Below are 20,705 nucleotides of genomic sequence, written 5' to 3' on the forward strand. Positions count from 1 at the left end.
GGATTTAAAACAAAAAGAATTTGTGCTTTTCACTCCTTTTTTTGCACTGTTATACTGCTATGCATAAAAGTTAACAATATGAAAAAGTTACATATTTTGTTAGGATTTTAAAGCTGTTCAGATAATTTCTATGAGCATTATGTCTGTAATACAGGGCTTTCTTTACTGTGAAAGTGATATTTTAGTTTGATCTTTTTTTAATGGGCAGCATAGTGGGTAAAGGATGTAGGTGCTATCATGATACTCATTTAATTCACTTTCTCTTATTTAGTACTTGTAAATTCTGAATAAAAATAGGTTATTAGCACATTTCCAATTTAATGTTCATCCCATAACCTCCAGTTCTTACTTTAAGACTTATATGAGCATTTCTTTTATAATTTTGGCTGCTCTTTTAATTTTTACCAAAGTTATTTCTGTAAAGGGTTCTCAAGACTCATCTTCTTGACAGTTTCCTAATCATGTAATACTTCTTGGGCTTTAACACATCTTTCTGCATTCTTGTAGTATGTCATTGAATGTATATTTAAATTTTTGCTTTCCCGTGTTTTTTCACATTCTAGTTGTAAATACTTTGCTTGTAAATTTTCTTTTAAATTGTCAATGAAGTGTGGGTCTCTGAAGCCCTGCTTAGTACTACTGATAAGATGTATTATTATGGAATGTTTTCATCTCTTACTGCTTATTCAATGTTTGAGGGTAGCTCTATCGTTAGCAGTTCTAACATGCTATTAAACAAAACTTTCTGTTGACTTTTCTGCTCTTCTCTAGAGTATTGTTTCACCAGCTGCATTATTTTATGAAAATATTGTTTAGCTTTGGCTATAGTTAGTTTTCCAAATCTAGGCAAAAAAAAAAAACAAAACCCTGTCATCTTTGATTTAACCTTACTCATAACACTAATACAACTGTCTTTTTATCAGACTGTTTGATGTTAGAAATGCATTCTTTCATTGTAGAACTTGCATTAACAGTTCTTTTTGATGTGTTTAATTACTCTGACCTCACTTTAAATTCAACCTTATTTTTTGTTTGTTTTCCCATCTTTAGGCTTGTGTAGAAAAGGGAGGTTTTGATTAACTATTTATTACCAAGTACCTTAATTTAGAATTAAGGGTACTATGGAGAGATTTTTTTAAAAAATAACTAAAAGATACACTTGATAAGAATGATGTGTTTTAGAACACTGAATTCAGTTAAAGAAAAGCACCATTTAATTCAGGTCAACTAAATATTTATTGAGTGCCTTTTGTATCCTCCTGAATACTAAGGGCAAGGAGATGCAAACGTGTGTCTGACATGAACTCTATCCATTCTAGTTGGGAAAAGACAGACTATATGAATGAAAACCTTTTATGAAAAGTAATAATAGCACATTTTACCAGTAGTGAAAGAAAAACAAATATTCAAGAATAGTCTTAAACTAAATCACCTGTTTTTGAGTTTAGTTACTTCTTTCAGTATATTCAGTAAGGTGACTTGCCAAGTACACAGAATGATACCCTTAATCTATTTTCCTCAAGCCTTATATAAATTCTTTGCTTTTTGTTTTTTAACTGATCGTTTTGGTTCTCAGTTGTTCATGGAAGGATTTTAGGGAACCTTTAAATAAAAATATTCAACTCAAAAATAAAATTAGTGTTTGTTTTTAGACATGTTGTTTTATATGAGGAGATCAAAAGTAAACACTTGTTTTTCTTCATCTGAAAGTTAGTGTTCTTACTGTATATCTAAAATTATTTTCTATGTACCCAGTATGTCTGGATTTGGAATGAACAGGAATCAGGCATTTGGAATGAATAACTCCTTATCAAGTAACATTTTTAATGGAACAGGTAAGCTTATTCTGGAGCTAGTACCCTATAAAAATATGATAGATCTTGAAATATAAAGCAGTTCAACATACTAGTCTTAAAATAATTAAAGGAATTTTTGTGTTTTTTAATGATAGAACTTAATTCAGGGGAGAATTTGACAGGAAATAGGATTTAATTCAGTCAGTAGTTAAAAGATAGTTAAATATATTTTTTCACTTGGCATGGTATAGCAGTGTTAAAACCTCAGATTTGTTTCCTTAACACCTGGAGAAAGCATGAATGTTAACTTAGTCTATATTTGTGCCTCAGAATCTTTGCTTCAAGAGCTTTTCTTATCCTCAGTCCTTTTACTGTAGTCTAAACTAGGTTGAGCGTTGTGGCATTCTGGCTATAGAGACCCAGGTTGAAGAAACCTTTATATGGAGCACTTACAGTTTTTTCTTAATAGTTTTAATAATACTAATTTTTACATTTAACTCATAAATTTTTAATCCGGTTTTATGTGTAAAATTCAAAATTTAAGTACATAGAAAGCCAATTCTGATTTTGACAGTAACAAATTTTTGCAGTCTATTGGTTTCTTTTATCAGCTGGCTTCAGACAGAAGAGAACAGGAGGCTTTGTTACTATTCTGCTTCAGGTTTTATCTTCTTCCACACTTGCCTCCAGACCCTTTCCTGAGAAAGCAAATGAAGGATGTTGTTATAGAAGCAAAAATGAGTATGATTGTTGAGAGAGGAATACAGTAAAGGAAGTGGAAGGTGAAAGAATGATCAGTGAAATGGGGTGTGTGTGGAAGCATGAGAAGATTAGCAACTGAAATGATAGTTCTGGCTATCGGCTTTTAATTTTTCAACATTATTGTATGTTTAGTAGCAACCTGGATTGACCAAGTGACACTTCAGAATTTCAGTTTTTTGCATTTAAAGTTTTGTGTTTTGATATGAAGTACCATATTCCATTGTTTCTCAGAAGCACTTTTTTTCATATTTAAAGTGAAAGTGAAGTCGCTCAGTCGTTTCCGACTCTTTGCGACCCCATGGACTGTAGCCTACCAGGCTCCTCCATCCGTGGGATTCTCCAGGCAAGAATACTGGAGTGGGTTATTTAAGTATTTCTGAAATTAGGATGCACATCATAATTTAATTAGCTAGGTTTTTTCCCTCATAAATGAACCGTAAAGTGACAGTGTGTCTCACAGTGCCATCTTATATTCTGAAATATGGTTTATACACTTCCGTAAATTTTACGTTTATTTTTTTAAGTCCTTTTTAACTAAGTATATTTTACACTAGGAAAGTTGTTTCCAAGTCTTACCCTAAAAATAAAAATTTGTGAGTTAATACTGTTTTTAGTTATTTTTAAATAATATATACCAAATTTAAACTCCATCTTAGAGGACCTGAAGAAGTGTATTAAAAGTTAATGCTTACTGTAAGTTTATAGTTAGAATTCATAATCAAGCAATTCAAGAGAGATTACTTTTTAAAGTACTGTATAAGCTATTGATATGTATTGTTGCCTTTTTATATAATGCCTGTTTAGAATTCAGAATTCATAAGCTGCAGTTTCTTTAAAAGCAGTGGGTTTGAATTATTTTATCTTTACCCTTCATAATTTTAAATTGTCACCTGACTTGGAATGTAACTGTTTTCTATGAACAGAGTAATCTTGAGTTGTTTCTTTCTGAGATCCTTCTAGTTATGAAAATTAGAGAAAAATTAAAATAAACTTAAAGAGGGGGCAAATAAATTGAAAATGGTTATAATACACTAGATGAGACAAATCAAAGAAAAACTATAGTGCATACTAACAGTAAGATAGAAAATAAATTCTTCAAAAATTAAGAATATAATATTGTTAGAATATTAGAATAATTAACACATTGAGAAGAGATCAAAGTAATGATTAAAATAGGCAAAATAGAAATGTTGGATTAAATTTTAGTTTTTAAAGGAAAGAAACTGATATTTTAAAATTCAGAATGAACAGATATTTTATTTATTCAATTTATTGAGCGCCTACTGTGTAATAGGTAATATAAACTTCTGGGCTTTGTGTCATATTCTCATACAGTTCACTCACCAGACATGGGAGCTCTCCATGTATCCTATGTTCTCCACCCTACTTACACTCTCAACTGCAAAACACACACACTCACATACTCAAGTGTATACACATTTGTATATGGAATAGGCCAAAGAGACCAAAAATATCCTTAGGGATTCTGTTCCCATTGCTTGTGCCTCAAATACGATTCAGACCATTTGCAGGAGGCACTGTCATTACAAATGTCATAACATTTCACCAGTGTTAGAAATGAAGCTCCAAGCATTCCAGATACAACCTCTGTTTTTGAATATAGTGAAAAGAGCAATTTTATCACAACGGTCTCCCCTCTTACTAATCAGCAACCTGTAACTTGAGTACCATCTTTCACAGGGGAAATAATTACCACCTTACTCCTTATTATCTATCTTAAGTCTCTAGGATTTGGGATTGTTATTATGTAGTAGGTACATACTGCTTTGCTGAGTTGTTCATAAATTCTTTCACGTGAAGTCAATCCACAAATACTTATTGTACATTTACATATACCAAGTACAGTGCTGTACATTGTTTAGGAAGACACTGTCATTTCAAATTTTATTATAGTTAGTAATAATCTCTTTAAAATGTTTGTAGAGCAGTAACTAGTTTGTTTCTTCTTATTTAGATGGAAGTGAAAATGTGACAGGATTGGACCTTTCAGATTTTCCAGCATTAGCAGACCGAAACAGAAGGGAAGGAAGTGGTAACCCAACTCCATTAATAAACCCCTTGGCTGGAAGAGCTCCTTATGGTAATTAATTAAGCTTTTTATGGATGGCTAGTGAAAATTTTCTGTTACACACACACACACACACACATATGTGTATATTTGCATGCATGTGTGTGTACACACATGTATTTATGTATTTTCTAATCAGAGTAATGTAGTTTTGTCAGAGTCAATAAATGCAAAGTGCTTTTTCTTCCCAGAATACCATGATAGCAGAATTAAATGGGAAAACTTAATTTGTATAGAAACCCCAAAAGGAAGTCTTCATTGGTATTCAGAAGTTATTTTCTTCTGGCATTTCTGCCTTAGTACACCTTAATAATCTATGGTTTGCCTTTGTTCAGTTCATCACACTTTTTTTTTAAAGAATACATTCTCACATTCCTAATAATTAATAATGACTAACCATACACTGATGATTTTTTCTAAGCCAGTTTCTCAACCTCCACACTACTGACATAATGAATAGTTTCTTGTAAATGAGAGACTGTCCTGTGCCATACAGAATGTTTATCAGCATTCCTGCCCTTTGCCTACTCAATGCCCAGTAGCACCCCCACCCCTACTCCCACCCTTTGTGCACGCCCCCCTCCCCCCCAGCCATTGTGACAATCACAGATGTTGACACATGTCTCATGCGAACAAAAAATCGCCTCCTGTTGAGAACTGCTTATGGGTCATGTATATATAGTTTATGTAGACTCTTGGTCACCACTAATACCCTTTTTCACTATCTTTAATAAATGAGAGATTTGGCTAGACATGGAAATTATGTAACAGCAATGTAACCATATTTTTTTGTATCCTTTGCACATAATTGTTTCCTTTTGGTAGAATGTGATAAAGACTAATAGCAAAAACAATGAACTTAAAGGGATCATTTCATCAGTTCTAAGATACTTGCTTTTCCCATTTTCAACCAAGGTGATTTTATGTTACTTTCAGAATATGAATACAAATAGTAATATGTGAAGAAGGGAAAACTTTATTATTCACTTTCAAATGTTTCCTAATTAGCCTTCCTCCCCACCAAAAAAGCAAAAATGATCTGCCCTGGAAGTTGAGTACCTAGCTACTTGATTCTCAGTTCAGACTCTAATGTTTTTAACCTTTCCTCATAGGTCCATTTTTTCATCCCTTTAATCATTCCCGTTGCTCTCCTTGGACCATCTCTAGTTTCTCCATATCGTTCTTGACTTGTGGAGCCCCAAACTGGATATTGTTCTCCAATAAGGGCCTGACTAATGCCAAGTATAGTGGGAGGATTACTTCCCAGTTCTTGCATGTTTTACATCTATTACATGGAGTCCAAGAAAATCTGAAATAATATGGAGTTGTTTTATAATTGATTGCAATTTGCTCACTCTGTAAGTCACTTTCAAGTAGAATACTGACATTTTCTTTAAAATTTATTCTGTTCATTTGCTATTTGACAATTAACTGGTATTTATAGTAACTAGTCAAATATTTAAAGCAAGCTTTTAAACAAAAAGTTTTAATAATTGTTACCAATATCAGATTATGTTTTTTCAGCATCTATGTGTGACATTAGATTAGAATTATGGGATTACCACTTATTTCCCTTGTATTATTTTGTATATTTTAGTTATTAATCAATTATATAAAATTTAGTTATTCATTGTTATCCAGAATACTAATTTTTTGAAGTGTGTTTTCGTAGCATAATAAAAAAAATTCCTTTTGGTATATTATCATGAGGAAAGTTAACTTTTTATAATTTGTAGCTAGATTTCATAAATATCAATTGCAATTCTCTGGATTATTTTCATTATATAGTTGGAATGGTAACAAAACCAGCAAATGAGCAATCCCAGGACTTCTCAATACACAATGAAGATTTTCCAGCATTACCTGGTTCCAGTTATAAAGATCCAACATCAAGTAATGATGACAGTAAATCTGTAAGTAACTGAGAATTATCTATGTGAGTTACATAGTTTTTTCCCTTCAGATTTCTCTTATATTAATAGTTTTATAGTCTGTATTAAGGACATATTAAATACTATTAGAAAATATTTATTTTGAATATCTGTAGTAATATAACTTCTGAAAACTGTGGAAAACCTTTGTAACTTAGAAGATAGCCTATTTTTCTCCTATTTCATATAGGTTTGCAAATTTCTGTTGAACTTCTCAGAGTTAATGTAGACTTTTATTATAGTCCCTGTCAGCTGGATCCCATGAAGTTTGATATTATAGCCTTCTAAGGAGCTGTGTTTTTCTTGAGTAAGTTTTCTCCTTGAAGAATCTTTATACACATTTTTATTCCTGTGTTGATTCAACCAACTCAGCTTCCTGTTTCTGACTTAACGATTGTGTTTATTTCTTCCACATTTCAATGAAAATAGTGCTTTTGTGTGTGTGTGTGATGGAAGGTGTATATTGTTAAAATAATTGATAAAGAAGATTATTGGGTAAGAATTAAAATAGATATGAATTTTAAAGATTCATATATTCTGATTTACCTTGGAGGTTTTTTTGGTGCTATTTGAGGTAATATACTATGTTTAGTTTGTCTTCTAAATAAAGGTATTGAGAAATATAACTTCAAGTGTATCCTGTAACAAACAGTTCTAAGATAGAGAGATGAATTTTTTGGTCTGTGACTGAAGATCTGAGATAAATAAGAATACTTTCCATATATTTCTTGTCCTTTAAATTCTCAAAGGTGTATAATACAGGGTTTATTTGTATACCATGGGACAATTGTGGAGACAAAAAATTTCATGTAGAACTTGAAGAATAGGCAATAATTTACTGCCAACTTAAATATAATAAAAATGAGTAAAAAAGTATTACTATATGAACTTGAAATTTTTACACTTAACAAATTTTAACGTCACATTTAATTTTTTTTATCATGTTAGAATTTGAATACATCTGGCAAGACAACTTCAAGTACAGATGGACCCAAATTCCCTGGAGATAAAAGTTCAACAACACAAAATAATAACCAGCAGAAAAAAGGGATCCAGGTGTTACCTGATGGTGAGACTCTATAGAATATATCAAAGATATTATAGAATTTATTTATTTATTTCCTTTTTCCTAAAAGATAGAAACGACTATGTTTTTCTTATCCAGGTCGGGTTACTAACATTCCCCAAGGGATGGTGACGGACCAATTTGGAATGATTGGCCTGTTAACATTTATCAGGGCAGCAGAGACAGACCCAGGAATGGTACATCTTGCATTAGGAAGTGACTTAACAACATTAGGCCTCAATCTGAACTCTCCCGAGTAAGTTTTTTTCTTTTCTTCTATATTTGTGTATAATACCTCCCTACAGTTTTTAATGTACATGTTCGAATTGTATCATCTTCTACCACTCATAGTTGCTGATATCTGCTGACTCTGGGTCATCCCCTCTTATGTTAGTTGCTGTATCACTCTCACTTTATAGTAATATTCCTCTTATAGTTTGGCAGTTTCTATATACACATATATAGTAGAAGGCAATGGCACCCCACTCCAGTACTCTTGCCTGGAAAATCCCATGGACGGAGGAGCCTGATGGGCTGCAGTCCATGGGGTCGCACAGAGTCGGACACGACTGAAGCGACTTCACTTTCACTTTTCACTTTCCTGCATTGGAGAAGGAAATGGCAACCCACTCCAGTGTTCTTGCCTGGAGAATCCCAGGGACGGGGGAGCCTGGTGGGCTGCCGTCCGTGGGGTCGCACAGAGTCGGACACGACTGAAGCGACTTAGCAGCAGCAGCAGCAGTCTTTCCTAAACCCTGAAATCGCAGCTTTTTTCATTTCTCCCCTCCAGAAATTTTACTCTTCACGATACCTCAGCTGCTCACCTCTAGTCATCCCTTTGACTTTGTCATTTTTGGTAACCTCAGTTTGTCTGTAAGATTGTCTGTGCTGCCATGCTGCTTCATGTTTTTCATTTCTCAGTTGTTTCTGTCTGTCTCCCTCCCAATCCACCATCCTCAATCAGAAAGTAAGTTTCATGTTGTTGATGATCTTTGTTAGGCTTGCTAATAATGTATAAGCACCTAGTGCCAGGTATATAATAATAGATACTTTGTAAATGTTTGCTGAATTTGAACTTTTGTTTGTAATAATTACTTTTTTTCTGGCTATAAAAATGGGAAAGTTGTTTTACTTGAAGATGTAGTATTAATGAATTTAAAGCATTCTGAGTTGAAGTAGATTTTATATATACAAATGTGCACATATGGAAGTATATTTTTTAACCTTGTTTCAGTTTCCTGCTGTGTAAGTCATAGTAAAACCAAGAAAAGAAATTGAAAGTTTGAGGATGCGCATCTTAATGTATTAAGTCATTGTTTTTCCTGATTTCCTAAAATAAAATTAGAAATCTCTTTTTCTGCTTTGGACTTCAGAATGGTTTTTTTTCCCCTTATTCAGAAATCTCTACCCCAAATTTGCATCACCCTGGGCATCTTCACCTTGTCGACCTCAAGACATAGGTAGGATAATCTGTTTTTGTTTAGACCTTTAAAAAATGTGTTTGTAACTGAGAATCAGTTAATAAGGCTTTTTTCATTTTATTATCCAGACTTCCATGTTCCATCTGAGTACTTAACGAACATTCACATTAGGGATAAGGTGAGTGTAGTTTATTATTCTACTCAGTCAGCCTGAATTTATCTGCTTTTAGGTGCTGTTTTTCAATTCTGACAGCATAGTTTTTTGACATAATTAGCAGTGGTCTCAGGGGTATGTTTTTGTATGTCCATTTTGTTATATGTAACAATTTAATTTGTTTTTGTTTATAATCTTGTGTTTTGATGAGGTCTGGGTTATATTTTTTAAATATTTTAAAAAGAATGTTAAGACCAGTAAAATCTTTTTTATAGTTGTTAATAACAGGGTGTAACCATAACCACAGTTGATGGGAACAAAGTAACATGGAAAATTTGAAAATTTCCTCCTGATATTTTCATTTTATGTATCTTATCAATAAGAAAGATTTTTCTTTATGAATACTACAGATACAATGTTTTTAATGAAAAAAATACATTACATTTTAAAGCTATTATCTTTGACTTTTTTGGCTCATTTTCTATTTTTAATTACCTAAATTTCTAGTTATAGATAACTATTAAGAGTTTACAGCTTTAATCTTTTTATTATTATTCTAAGAAAGAAAACACTTCTGCTTTAGGGGACTAGATTTTGGTCATGTGAAAGGATACGTATAATTAGTTAAAAATTATATATTTGTGTTATGTGTGTAAATATGTATAATATAAATGTATATAAATAGTGTCCTGCATCTGTACCACGCAGTTTGTGTAGTCAAATGGATGTTGACGTTGCAGATAGGCAAGTAAAGAGAAACATGTATTTGTCAATATGTCTTGAGTAGATGGAAGACTAGAAGTATGAGGTAGAGCTAGTTTTTTCTGTTTATGGATTATGTGATTTGCTGCCACTTCCACGATAGCACTCATTTATTGCTCCAATTACCTGAGCGTTCCAGAACCTTTTCTTTTGACAATTTAAGAAATAATACCTTAGGATAATTTGTCACATTTAAGACTGTTGCTTGAATGGGGATAATATGAAAGAGAAAAATGACATTCAAAGAATGTGTAACAATAACTAAATAAACATTTAAATACAAGTGTAAATAAAGAGATAAATATTTTTAATGTGAGAGTTTGAGACTATTGAACTTGTGTTTGATAGTTTGTTAGGCGGTTCTTTCTCCTCTGGAGTGACATATAGAGTAGCCATCTTTTAGTCATCCATTTAAACAAAATAAAGAATGTATCCCGTTATGATTTTTATACTTATCTGTGTTTTGCTAAAAGTACATAACCATTTTGTGAATCACTTTCAGTTATAAATTCAGTTAATATTTAAGGCTTGTATGTATCAGGCACTCTAAAAAGTGCATTCACATTATCACTTAATTTCAGTTACATTTTTAGTAATTCTTGTTGGTATTGTTGACTACGTTTTATAATTGAAAGGTCAGACACATTGCAGAACTTGGATATGGTCATATTAGTAAGTAATGAAACTAGGACTTGAATGTAAGTCCTTTTTTTCTGAACACAGTGTTCCACTATTATTGCCACGTTAATTATTAATAGACCCTCAAGTAAGACAGCATTAGAGCTTGCTCAGAAGTTTTATTTAGCTTTTTCCTCCTGTTAATACATAAAATAGATGTATCAGAAATAATTGTTCAGTGACTTTAGTCATTCAAATGATGAAACTCCCCTTTAAAATTATATAACTTACCTCTGTAATCATGTAATGGCAGTTATTTGCTGCAGAGAGGAGTTTCTGTTTTATCTTTACATTTTTACTTTAGCAGAATCAGTTATATGTTAGGATTTTCAAACTCATTTTACATTTCAGAACAATGTATCTTTTCCAGCTGGCTGCAATAAAACTTGGCCGATACGGAGAAGACCTTCTTTTCTATCTCTATTACATGAACGGAGGAGACGTATTACAACTTTTAGCTGCAGTAGAGCTGTATGTTCAAAGTATTTTTAAAAACTTTTGTATTATGGTAGATCTTGTTCTAAAAGATTTTTTTTTAAATGACAGTGGCTGTAGTTTTTGTCTTTGTTTTTAGAATGGAAATATTCATCAAGAAATTTAAGTTGTTTTGCTTTTAGCTGTATACATAAAAAGCATTTTCAAACTTAAATAACCCTAAATTTGTAAGAGGTCAGGACCAGCTTGATTTGTGCATTTGGTAAATCTGATTTTTATAAATAAATGAAGTATAAGATATGGTCCATAACTGTGGGTCATCTTTCTCCTTGTGGAACCACTTAATGCTAATGACAGTGAATTTCATCATTTATTATATTTATTGAGCATTACAAGGGCAAGGCACTATGCATATTTCTTGTGTATTTTGAAGTATTGATAAAATGAACTCCATAGTTATTATCAGAAGCCTGTTGGCCAACTTAAATAAACTAGTATTAAGAAATTGGTCCATTAAATATATTGTTTTTCTGAGCATTTCTGTTTTTACCTGATGCTCTAAGAATAAAAATTCTGTGTCATTTTTTTATATGTCCAGTTGGCAACATTTTGTTAGCAATAGACATTCTATTAATCGTGTTTACTATAAAGTGAATTGTTACCAAAAACTTACGACGTAATGATTGGGAGACCTTTTTATAGAGTTAAGTATTTTATATTATTAACATATTATTTAACATTATTAACATTCCTATAAATGGCATTGGATCAGATACTTTTAAAATGTAAAATTCACTGTGTTGGTAATAAATTGTTTTTAATTTCTCAGTTGAGAATTTGGTTTTTTCCATGTTTTCCCTCATTTTTTGTAAGACAGCATTTGTTACTTGTTCCTTTTGATTTACTCCATACATAAATAAATTCATCAGTCATTCATTCATCCATCACTGGCAGTTCTGTCTCATATCTTATTTATGTCTAAAAATATATAAACATATATAAAATATATGTCTAAAATAACTCCTCATTGTATTGATAGGAGGGAATTTGTTTGCATGGAGGTTTGTTCTACCAGAGACATTTTTGTGGTACATTTACCTCCTTTGGATGTTACTTCCCTGGTTTACAGGTGGTGTAAACTGTCATTGATTCTTATGTGAATATTAATGGATATCCTTTGGGCTATTGAGAATTTAGGATCAATGAGATCTGAATAAAAAATAAAAGTAATACACTCATTAAGAATTTTCTAAATATTTTAAAGTTTGAAATTAGTTACAAATTTTATGTGAATTTAGTTAATTCAAATAGGCTTTGCATTTAGTTTCTTACAAAATAACACAAATAGTTGAGATTTTTGTTTGTTTTAATAGATACCTCAATTTCTGTAGAATATTAAGAATGAAAAAGGAGTGAAGTTTCTGGAACACTGGATCTTTATTTGGTCTGCCAAATTTTTTATCACATTGCTCATAGAGCTTTTAAGATCTCATTTTGTTTGCATAAAAAAATTCTTCAGTTAAATAAAGATGTGTGTATTAATTAAAGAGTGTGGTTTTGGGAGAAATTTAAAGTCTTTTCCTATATTACTAGGTTTGTATTTAATAACAATAAAAATCAGGGTAAAGAAGCATCAATATTCATACAGTTATTGTGTTGATTATTTTCTGAAAAGTGTTTTACAAGATGTAGAAAATGTTTGATATGAGCCACAGGAAAAAATTAATTGTCTTTTTCTCTTAAAAATTGAAGTTTTAACCGTGATTGGAGATACCACAAAGAAGAACGAGTATGGATTACCAGGGCACCAGGCATGGAGCCAACAATGAAAACCAATACATATGAGAGGGGAACATATTACTTCTTTGACTGTCTTAACTGGAGGAAAGTAGCTAAGGTATATTTTTTTCCGTGTGCAAATGTGTAAATGTATACATCTAGATTTTAATAAGAAGTGTCTTCTTTTATCTGTTTATATGTACCAGTACATCCATTCTTATAATGTGCCAGGTATTTGCTGAGTCTGTTGTCTCCACCTCCTTGGCTTGTATTAAATTCTGGGAGAGTATCTGGAAGTAGTTCATTTTACCTGTAGTTTAGGAAAATGATTGAACTTGGTAAGAAATTTTGTAATTTTTCACAAGCCTTGGTGACATTTGAAATATTTTTGTGTCTGCTCAGTTGTAAAATAAAGATACCCTCTTTCAATCCCAGTCATGTATTCTTATATTATTATTACTTTAAAGTAAGCAAATATGAGATTTTTTTCCTAAAACCAGTATATAAATAGACGTAGACTTTTTAAACACTGGCACTCATTGCAGGAAATATGGTTGAGTTTTTATTTGCAAGTAAATATAAAGAAAGAAAATTGTAAGCATTAATCATGATTGTTCCTTTGACTAGTATGTGAAATAACTGGGGGGAAGAGGCCAATGGAAAATTGTTTTGGTTTGCAACTTTTCCTCACAAAAACACCTTTCTCACTGTCCCGCATGCAGTTTTCATCAGTGCTGTAGCATATTACACATTTGTGTTTAGTTCCTTATGTAGGTACTTACTCTGCCTACTAGAAAATATAGTTCACAGTGTCTGATTTCATAACTTCAGGATTTCTCTGAATGTTCTTTCCACTGACAAATCTTAAGGATTAAAAACTAAAGATTTAGTTTTGTTGGTTTTATTAAATTTAAACAGAAAAAACTACTTCTTTTCATTGAATAATTTTTTAGTGTTTTTTTTTTAATCAGCTTTACTAAACTGAAGAGTAAAATATTTTCAAAAGATAAGATGCTTACCAGATAATTATTACAAAATTTTACATCCCTAAAAGACTTCATATAAAACATGAAAAAAAAAATTGAAAAGGTGAACTAAAAAAAAAAAGATGACGACACATACAAAAGGTTAAACCTTTTCTCATTATTATTATTTTTGGGTATTTCTCTAATGGTAAGTGTCATTGCTTCTCAGTCCAAGTCTAGATACCACTCTACACTGTACTTGAGTTATTTTAACAATTCTAATATGCACCTCTTGACTTTAAAAGGTAGATTCATGACCTAACCTTTAGTTAAATACAAATAATTACTTACAAATAGTATATAGGACATTGTGTATATTACCTGTTCTTTAATAAATATAATGAAGTAGAAAACCATAACTCTCATATCAGGATTTGAATTTAACTCCTGTTTCCGCTGTTTATACTTTGACCTTGTACTAGTTTCCTTTCCATACCTGCTTCCTCTCCCTGGTGGCTCAGATGGTAAAGCGTCTGCCTGCAGTGTGGGAGACCTGGGTTTGATGCTTGGGTCAGGATGATCCCCTGGAGAAGGAAATGGCAACCCACTTCAGTACTCTTGCCTGAAAAATCCCATGGACAGAGGAGCCTGGTAGGCTACAGTCCATGGGGGTCACAAAGAGTCAGACATGACTGAGCAACTTCTCTCTATCTTCCTTATCATTTAAATCAGAATGATTTTTGCCTCTGATTATCATGTAGATTAATTGAGATTACACAGGCACACATAGACACTGAGTGCACTGCTTGGCATACGTTAGGTATTTGATATGGGAGAGTAGTTGTGGTAGTTTGTTGTTGTTTTTATCAGTGTTATTATTATAGATTACCGTAATTCCAAGATGGAGAAATTCTGATTGTTGTTAGGTCAGCGGTTCTAGCTTGCTTCAGAATTATCTGGAGGCCTTGTTTTATCATCTGGCAGGTTGCTGGGCCAACCTGCTTTGTTTCTGGTTCAAGTAGGTCTGTGGGTGGGACATGAGAAGTTGCTTTGCTGACAAATTCCCAAGTGATGCCAATGATAGTGCTGGTCCTTGATACCATAGTTAGAAAACCTGGTTCTATAGGAGGAGTATCTTTGGAAGGGAAGAATTCTAATAGTAAATAACTGAAGTTTGTTCTACTCATTTGAAGCTTTTTGCTCAAGATCATAAATTATTCCAAATACATGCAAAAAGAAATAGATATCTGCATCAATAGATGTGTAATTTTAGTTGAATTTTAGTTTGAAATCTGTGAGGAAATCAACTTACATGGGAAAAAAAAAATCAGTTTTCCAGAAAGAGAAATATTCAGAAACAACTTGAACATTAATAAGTCCCCTAATTTCCCATGAAAGCAATTTCTCAGGTAAATGTCATGTTAAAGAAATTATATATGTTTGTGTGTGTATGTTAAGTAATAATTTTACCCAGTTTTGTCTGATCTCTCCTGTGTAAGTTAAGCATTTGCCTAACTTTTACCTTTAAAATGTTGAGCTGTGAAGTGAAAAATAAAATTTGAGAAATATCATTATTAAACTTTTTGAGAAATCTTTCTTAAAGTAATTTGTTGGCCACTTGCACTGATATTCTTCAACAAAATTATCTTCATAGTGATGAAAATAAGCAGAAATACTGGTTTGTATCAAGTATTAATATGCAGCTCTCTTTTGATTCTATTTAAAAAATTCATGGACTTAAAACTTTTATGTTATATTCACAGAATAAACTTTTCACAAAGGCTTCTGGGTTTTTTTTTTTTTTTTTAATTTTATTTTATTTTTAAACTTTACATAATTGTCTTAGTTTTGCCAAATATCAAAATGAATCCACCACAGGTATACATGTGTTCCCCACCCTGAACCCTCCTCCCTCCTCCCTCCCCATACCATCCCTCTGGGTCGTCCCAGTGCACTAGCCCCAAGTATCCAGTATCGTGCATCGAACCTGGACTGGCAACTCTTTTCATACATGATATTTTACATGTTTCAATGCCATTCTCCCAAATCTTCCCACCCTCTCCCTCTCCCACAGAGTCTTTTTTTTAAGGATGTTTTCACTGTTTTTCTAGAAATTGGATTAGGAATTAAGAATCCCATAGTATATTTATTAACAGACTTCATCAAGCTGTCTTCCATTGATGTGCCATGTCCCAAGTCAAAGTCCCCATCTGTAAAGTGGTTGTGGTTTATTATTCACAGGTAAAGAACATGAATTTAATAGCATCAACTGATAAGCCTTCTGTATGAATTAGTATTATAAGTTAATAGCCTGATGTTATCATGGTATTATTGAAAAATATTGACCTGATCGAGACCATAATCATGTTTTCAGTCATCCTTGTATTTCACCTCTGCAAATTACTTAATACTTCAAGTAAGGGATTAGATTATTTAAATCAGAAGTATACTTTCTCCCCTAAAATTTTCTGTGAGTTCTAGGATACAGCCCCATTATTTATATAAAGAATTTCCTATATCTCAATAATGTATTTTCATAAAAATTTTGATACTGTAACCAACAAAACACATGCAAAAAAAATTTTACACCATATTTGCTTATTATTTTTTAGATAATCTATTTTGTTGTCACACTATGTGATCTGTCCTATGTAATTAAGTTGGAATTATTAAATATCCTATTAATTTAAAAATTTGTTCTATATAGTCTCAGTGAGTAAGATTTTTAAAATAATTTTATCCACAGAGAATTTTTAGGTGAAAATAGCTTTCTCAAACTATAAAGACTTAAAGTGTCAGAATTCTTTCAGGCTGAGTTTACCTTATGGGTCCAACACTGAGTAGGATTTTTAATGTTTAGGATCCTTTATCATATCATAACCTACTATAAATGTGATTTTTAGTGCCTTGAACTCTTTCTAGTCTTTAAACCATTTAACTGTCATCTACAAATCTTTTTTTCCATTAAAGCAATTATATGCATAGACCTTCGAATACCTAATCTTAGAATATTTAAAAATTTTAAGTGTTCTGTTCCTAAAACAAATGAAAATTTATGTTCATTTATTCATTAGCCATTAATTATACCCCTGCTGGGAGCCTGGCAACTCAGTAGTGTTCTCAGTATTCTGGGCAGTAGATAGTGATACACAAAACAGACACACTTGTTGCCCCTACAGATTATACAAAAGTGTGTGTGTGATGTGTGGTACGTGTGTACATGTAAGATAAATATGTAAAAAAGATATCAGTAAAGTTAGGGAACAAAGAAAAAGTCTTTTAAGTCTTTATGTCTTTTAAAATAAAAAAGACATAGAAGACAAAAAGATTTTAAAAATGAGACCAAATTTGATCTCTTTAATTTCTGAATCTCTGATATATAAAGTCTTTGAGATTTTAATTATCGTATTTACTCCCTAGGTTTAGATTGATCTTCTAATATGATGAAGTTACTCTAGTTTAAATTCTGATAATATACAATGCAATTCACCAGTGTACAATGATGAGGACAGGACAATGGAACAAAATTTTAATTTCTATATCTCAGATAGTGGAGTATATGATTTGTCAGCTACAAATACACTTTATACCCAATAACTACACATATTTTGGATCTAAAGTTAGCCAATTTTAATTTCTAAAGAATGATACAACAGGAAGATACTTTCTCCACTAATTTAGATACTTATCTTTAGTCAGGCAATAAATTCTTTTAAAACCTAGACAGGGTATCTAGAGAGGGAGAGGTGCCTACACAAAGCTTTAGGAAGGCTATGTTGAGTACGATGATGATGCTGGTGTTTGCTAAAGTTTTACTGATAAGCAAATAAGCTCTGTGCCTTAGTTAACACTAAAGTGAACTTCTTAAAAGTCATCACAGTGTGCCTGCCTTATAATCACTGGACTGAATTTTTTCAACATTTTTTCTGGATAGAAGTGTAATTAAGTAGTTTTGGATCTTGGGCTAAAAATAGTGTGTTATACTAGAAAAATCATGGGCTTCAGTGTCCTACAGGTCTAGATCCTACTCCTTGATCTGCCAGTTATTGTATGACTTGGGCAGGTTACTTGTGAGCTTCATTTTCCTCCAATGCAAATATGAAGATAATGATGTCTACTTTTCAGTTATGAAGATGAGTACAAAACTAGTTCTGTCTCTAGTTTTGACACATACTAGGCTTCTGATACCTGCTATTTCTATAATTCTTATTGTAATATCCTAAAATTTTAAATATTTGGTTTTATAACTCATGACCTAGGTTTTCATTGTAATAATGAAATTTTCACTTAATTTAATAATGAAAATATCTATCATGAATTAATTTGAAATAAAACAGGTAAAATATATTAAGCCATGGTACTGACATTACTTGGCTTTCTTTAGTATGTAGTGCATATAATGGTTCATAATGTTTTAAATGGGATTAACTGAGATGGTTTGTGATACCTGAATACAGGTTGTAGAATTAATAATTTTAGAACCTCTGGCCTTTTGGTTTAAAAAGGTGTTTTTTTTTTTAATATACAAAGTTATATTCTTCATCTCTCTTCTTGATCTTGGTGAAGTATGAAGAATTTGCTTTATCATTCTTAAATTTTAAAGCTCATGTAGTGTTTTGAAAGTTTAATTAAAATGAGCTATATATAGTTCATCTTCAGATGTGCCTGTAGCAAAAGCACTGTCAGTTTTGGGGTGGCAGTTACATCTTTTCAGGATTTGAGGATTGTGAAATGAAAAGTCTGGAGAGGTGTGAGTTTTCCCCAGATAATGACCTTAAAATAACTTTAATGTTTGTTTTTTAAAAAACATGTGATAAGACAAATAGAGAAATCCTTTATTTCCAAACTTTTTTCATGAAAAAAAAAAAAAAAAGATTTTTAAGTTTTATACTTCATTGAAGGTAGCTTTACTTTATAATTTTTAATACCTTTTATTAGCAATACAGTAATTGCTCCCTTCAAACTTGTATTTTTGAGCAAAAAAAAATGCATAAAATTTCTGTGTCATAGAATAGATGCTCATGACTAGTCTCTGACTTTTATGCAGAAAGTCTACATTTTTGTATTTATCAGATAGAAACTACAGCACATTATTTTTCTTCAAGCTATATTTTACTTACTGGGGAAAAAAAGAGTTGGTATCTCTCTTCATTCGCATATCTTGTAGGTATTTTATTTGTTCATATAGTAAATAAAATATATTTTGACAAAAATCTGAGATCAGAGAGGGAGGAAATCATCTAAATTTTTAAATTTGGTTTTATAGGAGTTCCATCTGGAATATGACAAATTAGAAGAACGGCCTCACCTGCCATCCACCTTCAACTACAACCCTGCTCAGCAAGCCTTCTAAAAAAAGACTTCCCTTTTCTTGGGGTATGGCTGTCTCAGCACAATACTCAACATAACTGCAGAACTGATGTGGCTCAGGCACCCTGGTTTTAATTCCTTGAGGATCTGGCAATTGGCTTACGCAAAGGGTCACCATTTGAGGTCCTGCCTTACTAATTATGTGCTGCCCAACAACTAAATTTGTAATTTGTTTTTCTCTAGTTCGAGCAGGGTCTGAATTTTTTTTCATTTATTTTCTTTTTTTTTTTTTTTTGCCAGCAGACAGACTTGGGTCTGTAAAGACAAGCAAGTACACTGACAGAAGTTTACCATTTAGTTTCTAAAATGTAAAAAAAGAAAACCCACAAGAGACTCAACAGAATTAGACCACAAAATTTGCATTGTTCATTGTAGCACTATTGGTAATAAAATAACAAATGTTTGTGCATTTTTATGTGAAGATCCTTCTCGTATTTCATTTGGAAAGATGAGCAAGGTCTGCTTCCTTCATTTTACTTCCCCTTCTGTTTTTGAAAGGCAGTTTCGCCAAGCTTAACGCAAGAATATCTGACTGTTTAGAAGAAAGATATTGCCACAATCTCTGGATGGTTTCCAGGGTTGTGTTATTACTGAGCTTCATCTTTCCAGAATGAGCAAAACACTGTCCAGTCTTTGTTACGATTTTGTAATAAATGTGTACATTTTTTTTAAATTTTTGGACATCACATGAATAAAGGTATGTATGTACGAATGTGTATATATTATATATATGACATCTATTTTGGAAAATGTTTGCCCTGCTGTACCTCATTTTTAGGAGGTGTGCATGGATGCAATATATGAAAATGGGACATTCTGGAACTGCTGGTCAGGGGACTTTGTCGCCCTGTGCACTAAAGGGCCAGATTTTCAGCAGCCAAGGACATCCATACCCAAGTGAATGTGATGGGACTTAAAGAAGTGAACTGAGACAATTCACTCTGGCTGTTTGAACAGCAGCGTTTCATAGGAAGAGAAAAAAAAGATCAATCTTGTATTTTCTGACCACATAAAGGCTTCTTCTCTTTGTAATAAAGTAGAAAAGCTCTCCTCACTGCAGTGTTGACTTTGATTTGAAATTGTGAACTTATTTCTTCAACATGAAAAAACAGAGAAGAAAAACTTTTACAGCTGAATGGTATGACTGAACAATTTAAAATGCAGTCTTTTTTTTTGTTTGTTTTTGACAGCTCATTTAATGGAACCATATACCATTTCATTTGCAGGTTAAAAATGTAGACATTGTTAGTGTTAACCAAGTCTAAACAAAGAAAACTATTTTTTAAGTGAATAATAACAGTATTAGAAATAAAACTTCTGAACACTCCAGACACCAATCAAAACACTTTGCTTTTGTGAGAAGTGTATAAGAAATTTAATAGACCTTTGAGATATATCTTAAAGAAATAATGTACAAATTAAGCCAAAGAGGAGTGGAATCATCTTTCCCTTCAGTTTGCTTGCCTGGTTATTTCACATACACGTTGATGGATTCTT

General features: G+C 32.1%; 1 protein-coding gene across 8 annotated transcripts in view; it reads left to right on the forward strand.

The window, feature by feature from the left end:
- Positions 1–20,262, forward strand: part of CNOT2 (CCR4-NOT transcription complex subunit 2) — a 131,978-nt gene extending 111,716 nt beyond the window's left edge. For all 8 annotated transcript variants that reach the window (XM_055580384.1, XM_055580382.1, XM_055580387.1 and 5 more), the window contains 10 exons: positions 1,756–1,835; positions 4,534–4,659; positions 6,436–6,560; positions 7,527–7,647; positions 7,744–7,900; positions 9,043–9,104; positions 9,194–9,243; positions 11,030–11,130; positions 12,847–12,991; positions 19,105–20,262. In XM_055580384.1, coding sequence (XP_055436359.1) covers positions 1,756–1,835; positions 4,534–4,659; positions 6,436–6,560; positions 7,527–7,647; positions 7,744–7,900; positions 9,043–9,104; positions 9,194–9,243; positions 11,030–11,130; positions 12,847–12,991; positions 19,105–19,191 — 1,054 coding nt within the window. In that variant the 3' untranslated portion in view covers positions 19,192–20,262. The remainder of the gene's footprint in view (positions 1–1,755; positions 1,836–4,533; positions 4,660–6,435; positions 6,561–7,526; positions 7,648–7,743; positions 7,901–9,042; positions 9,105–9,193; positions 9,244–11,029; positions 11,131–12,846; positions 12,992–19,104) is intronic.
- The last annotated feature ends 443 nt before the right edge of the window (positions 20,263–20,705 follow it).

This window comes from Bubalus kerabau, chromosome 1 (genome assembly GCF_029407905.1).
Source record: "Bubalus kerabau isolate K-KA32 ecotype Philippines breed swamp buffalo chromosome 1, PCC_UOA_SB_1v2, whole genome shotgun sequence".
NCBI classification, from domain to species: Eukaryota; Metazoa; Chordata; class Mammalia; order Artiodactyla; family Bovidae; genus Bubalus; species Bubalus kerabau.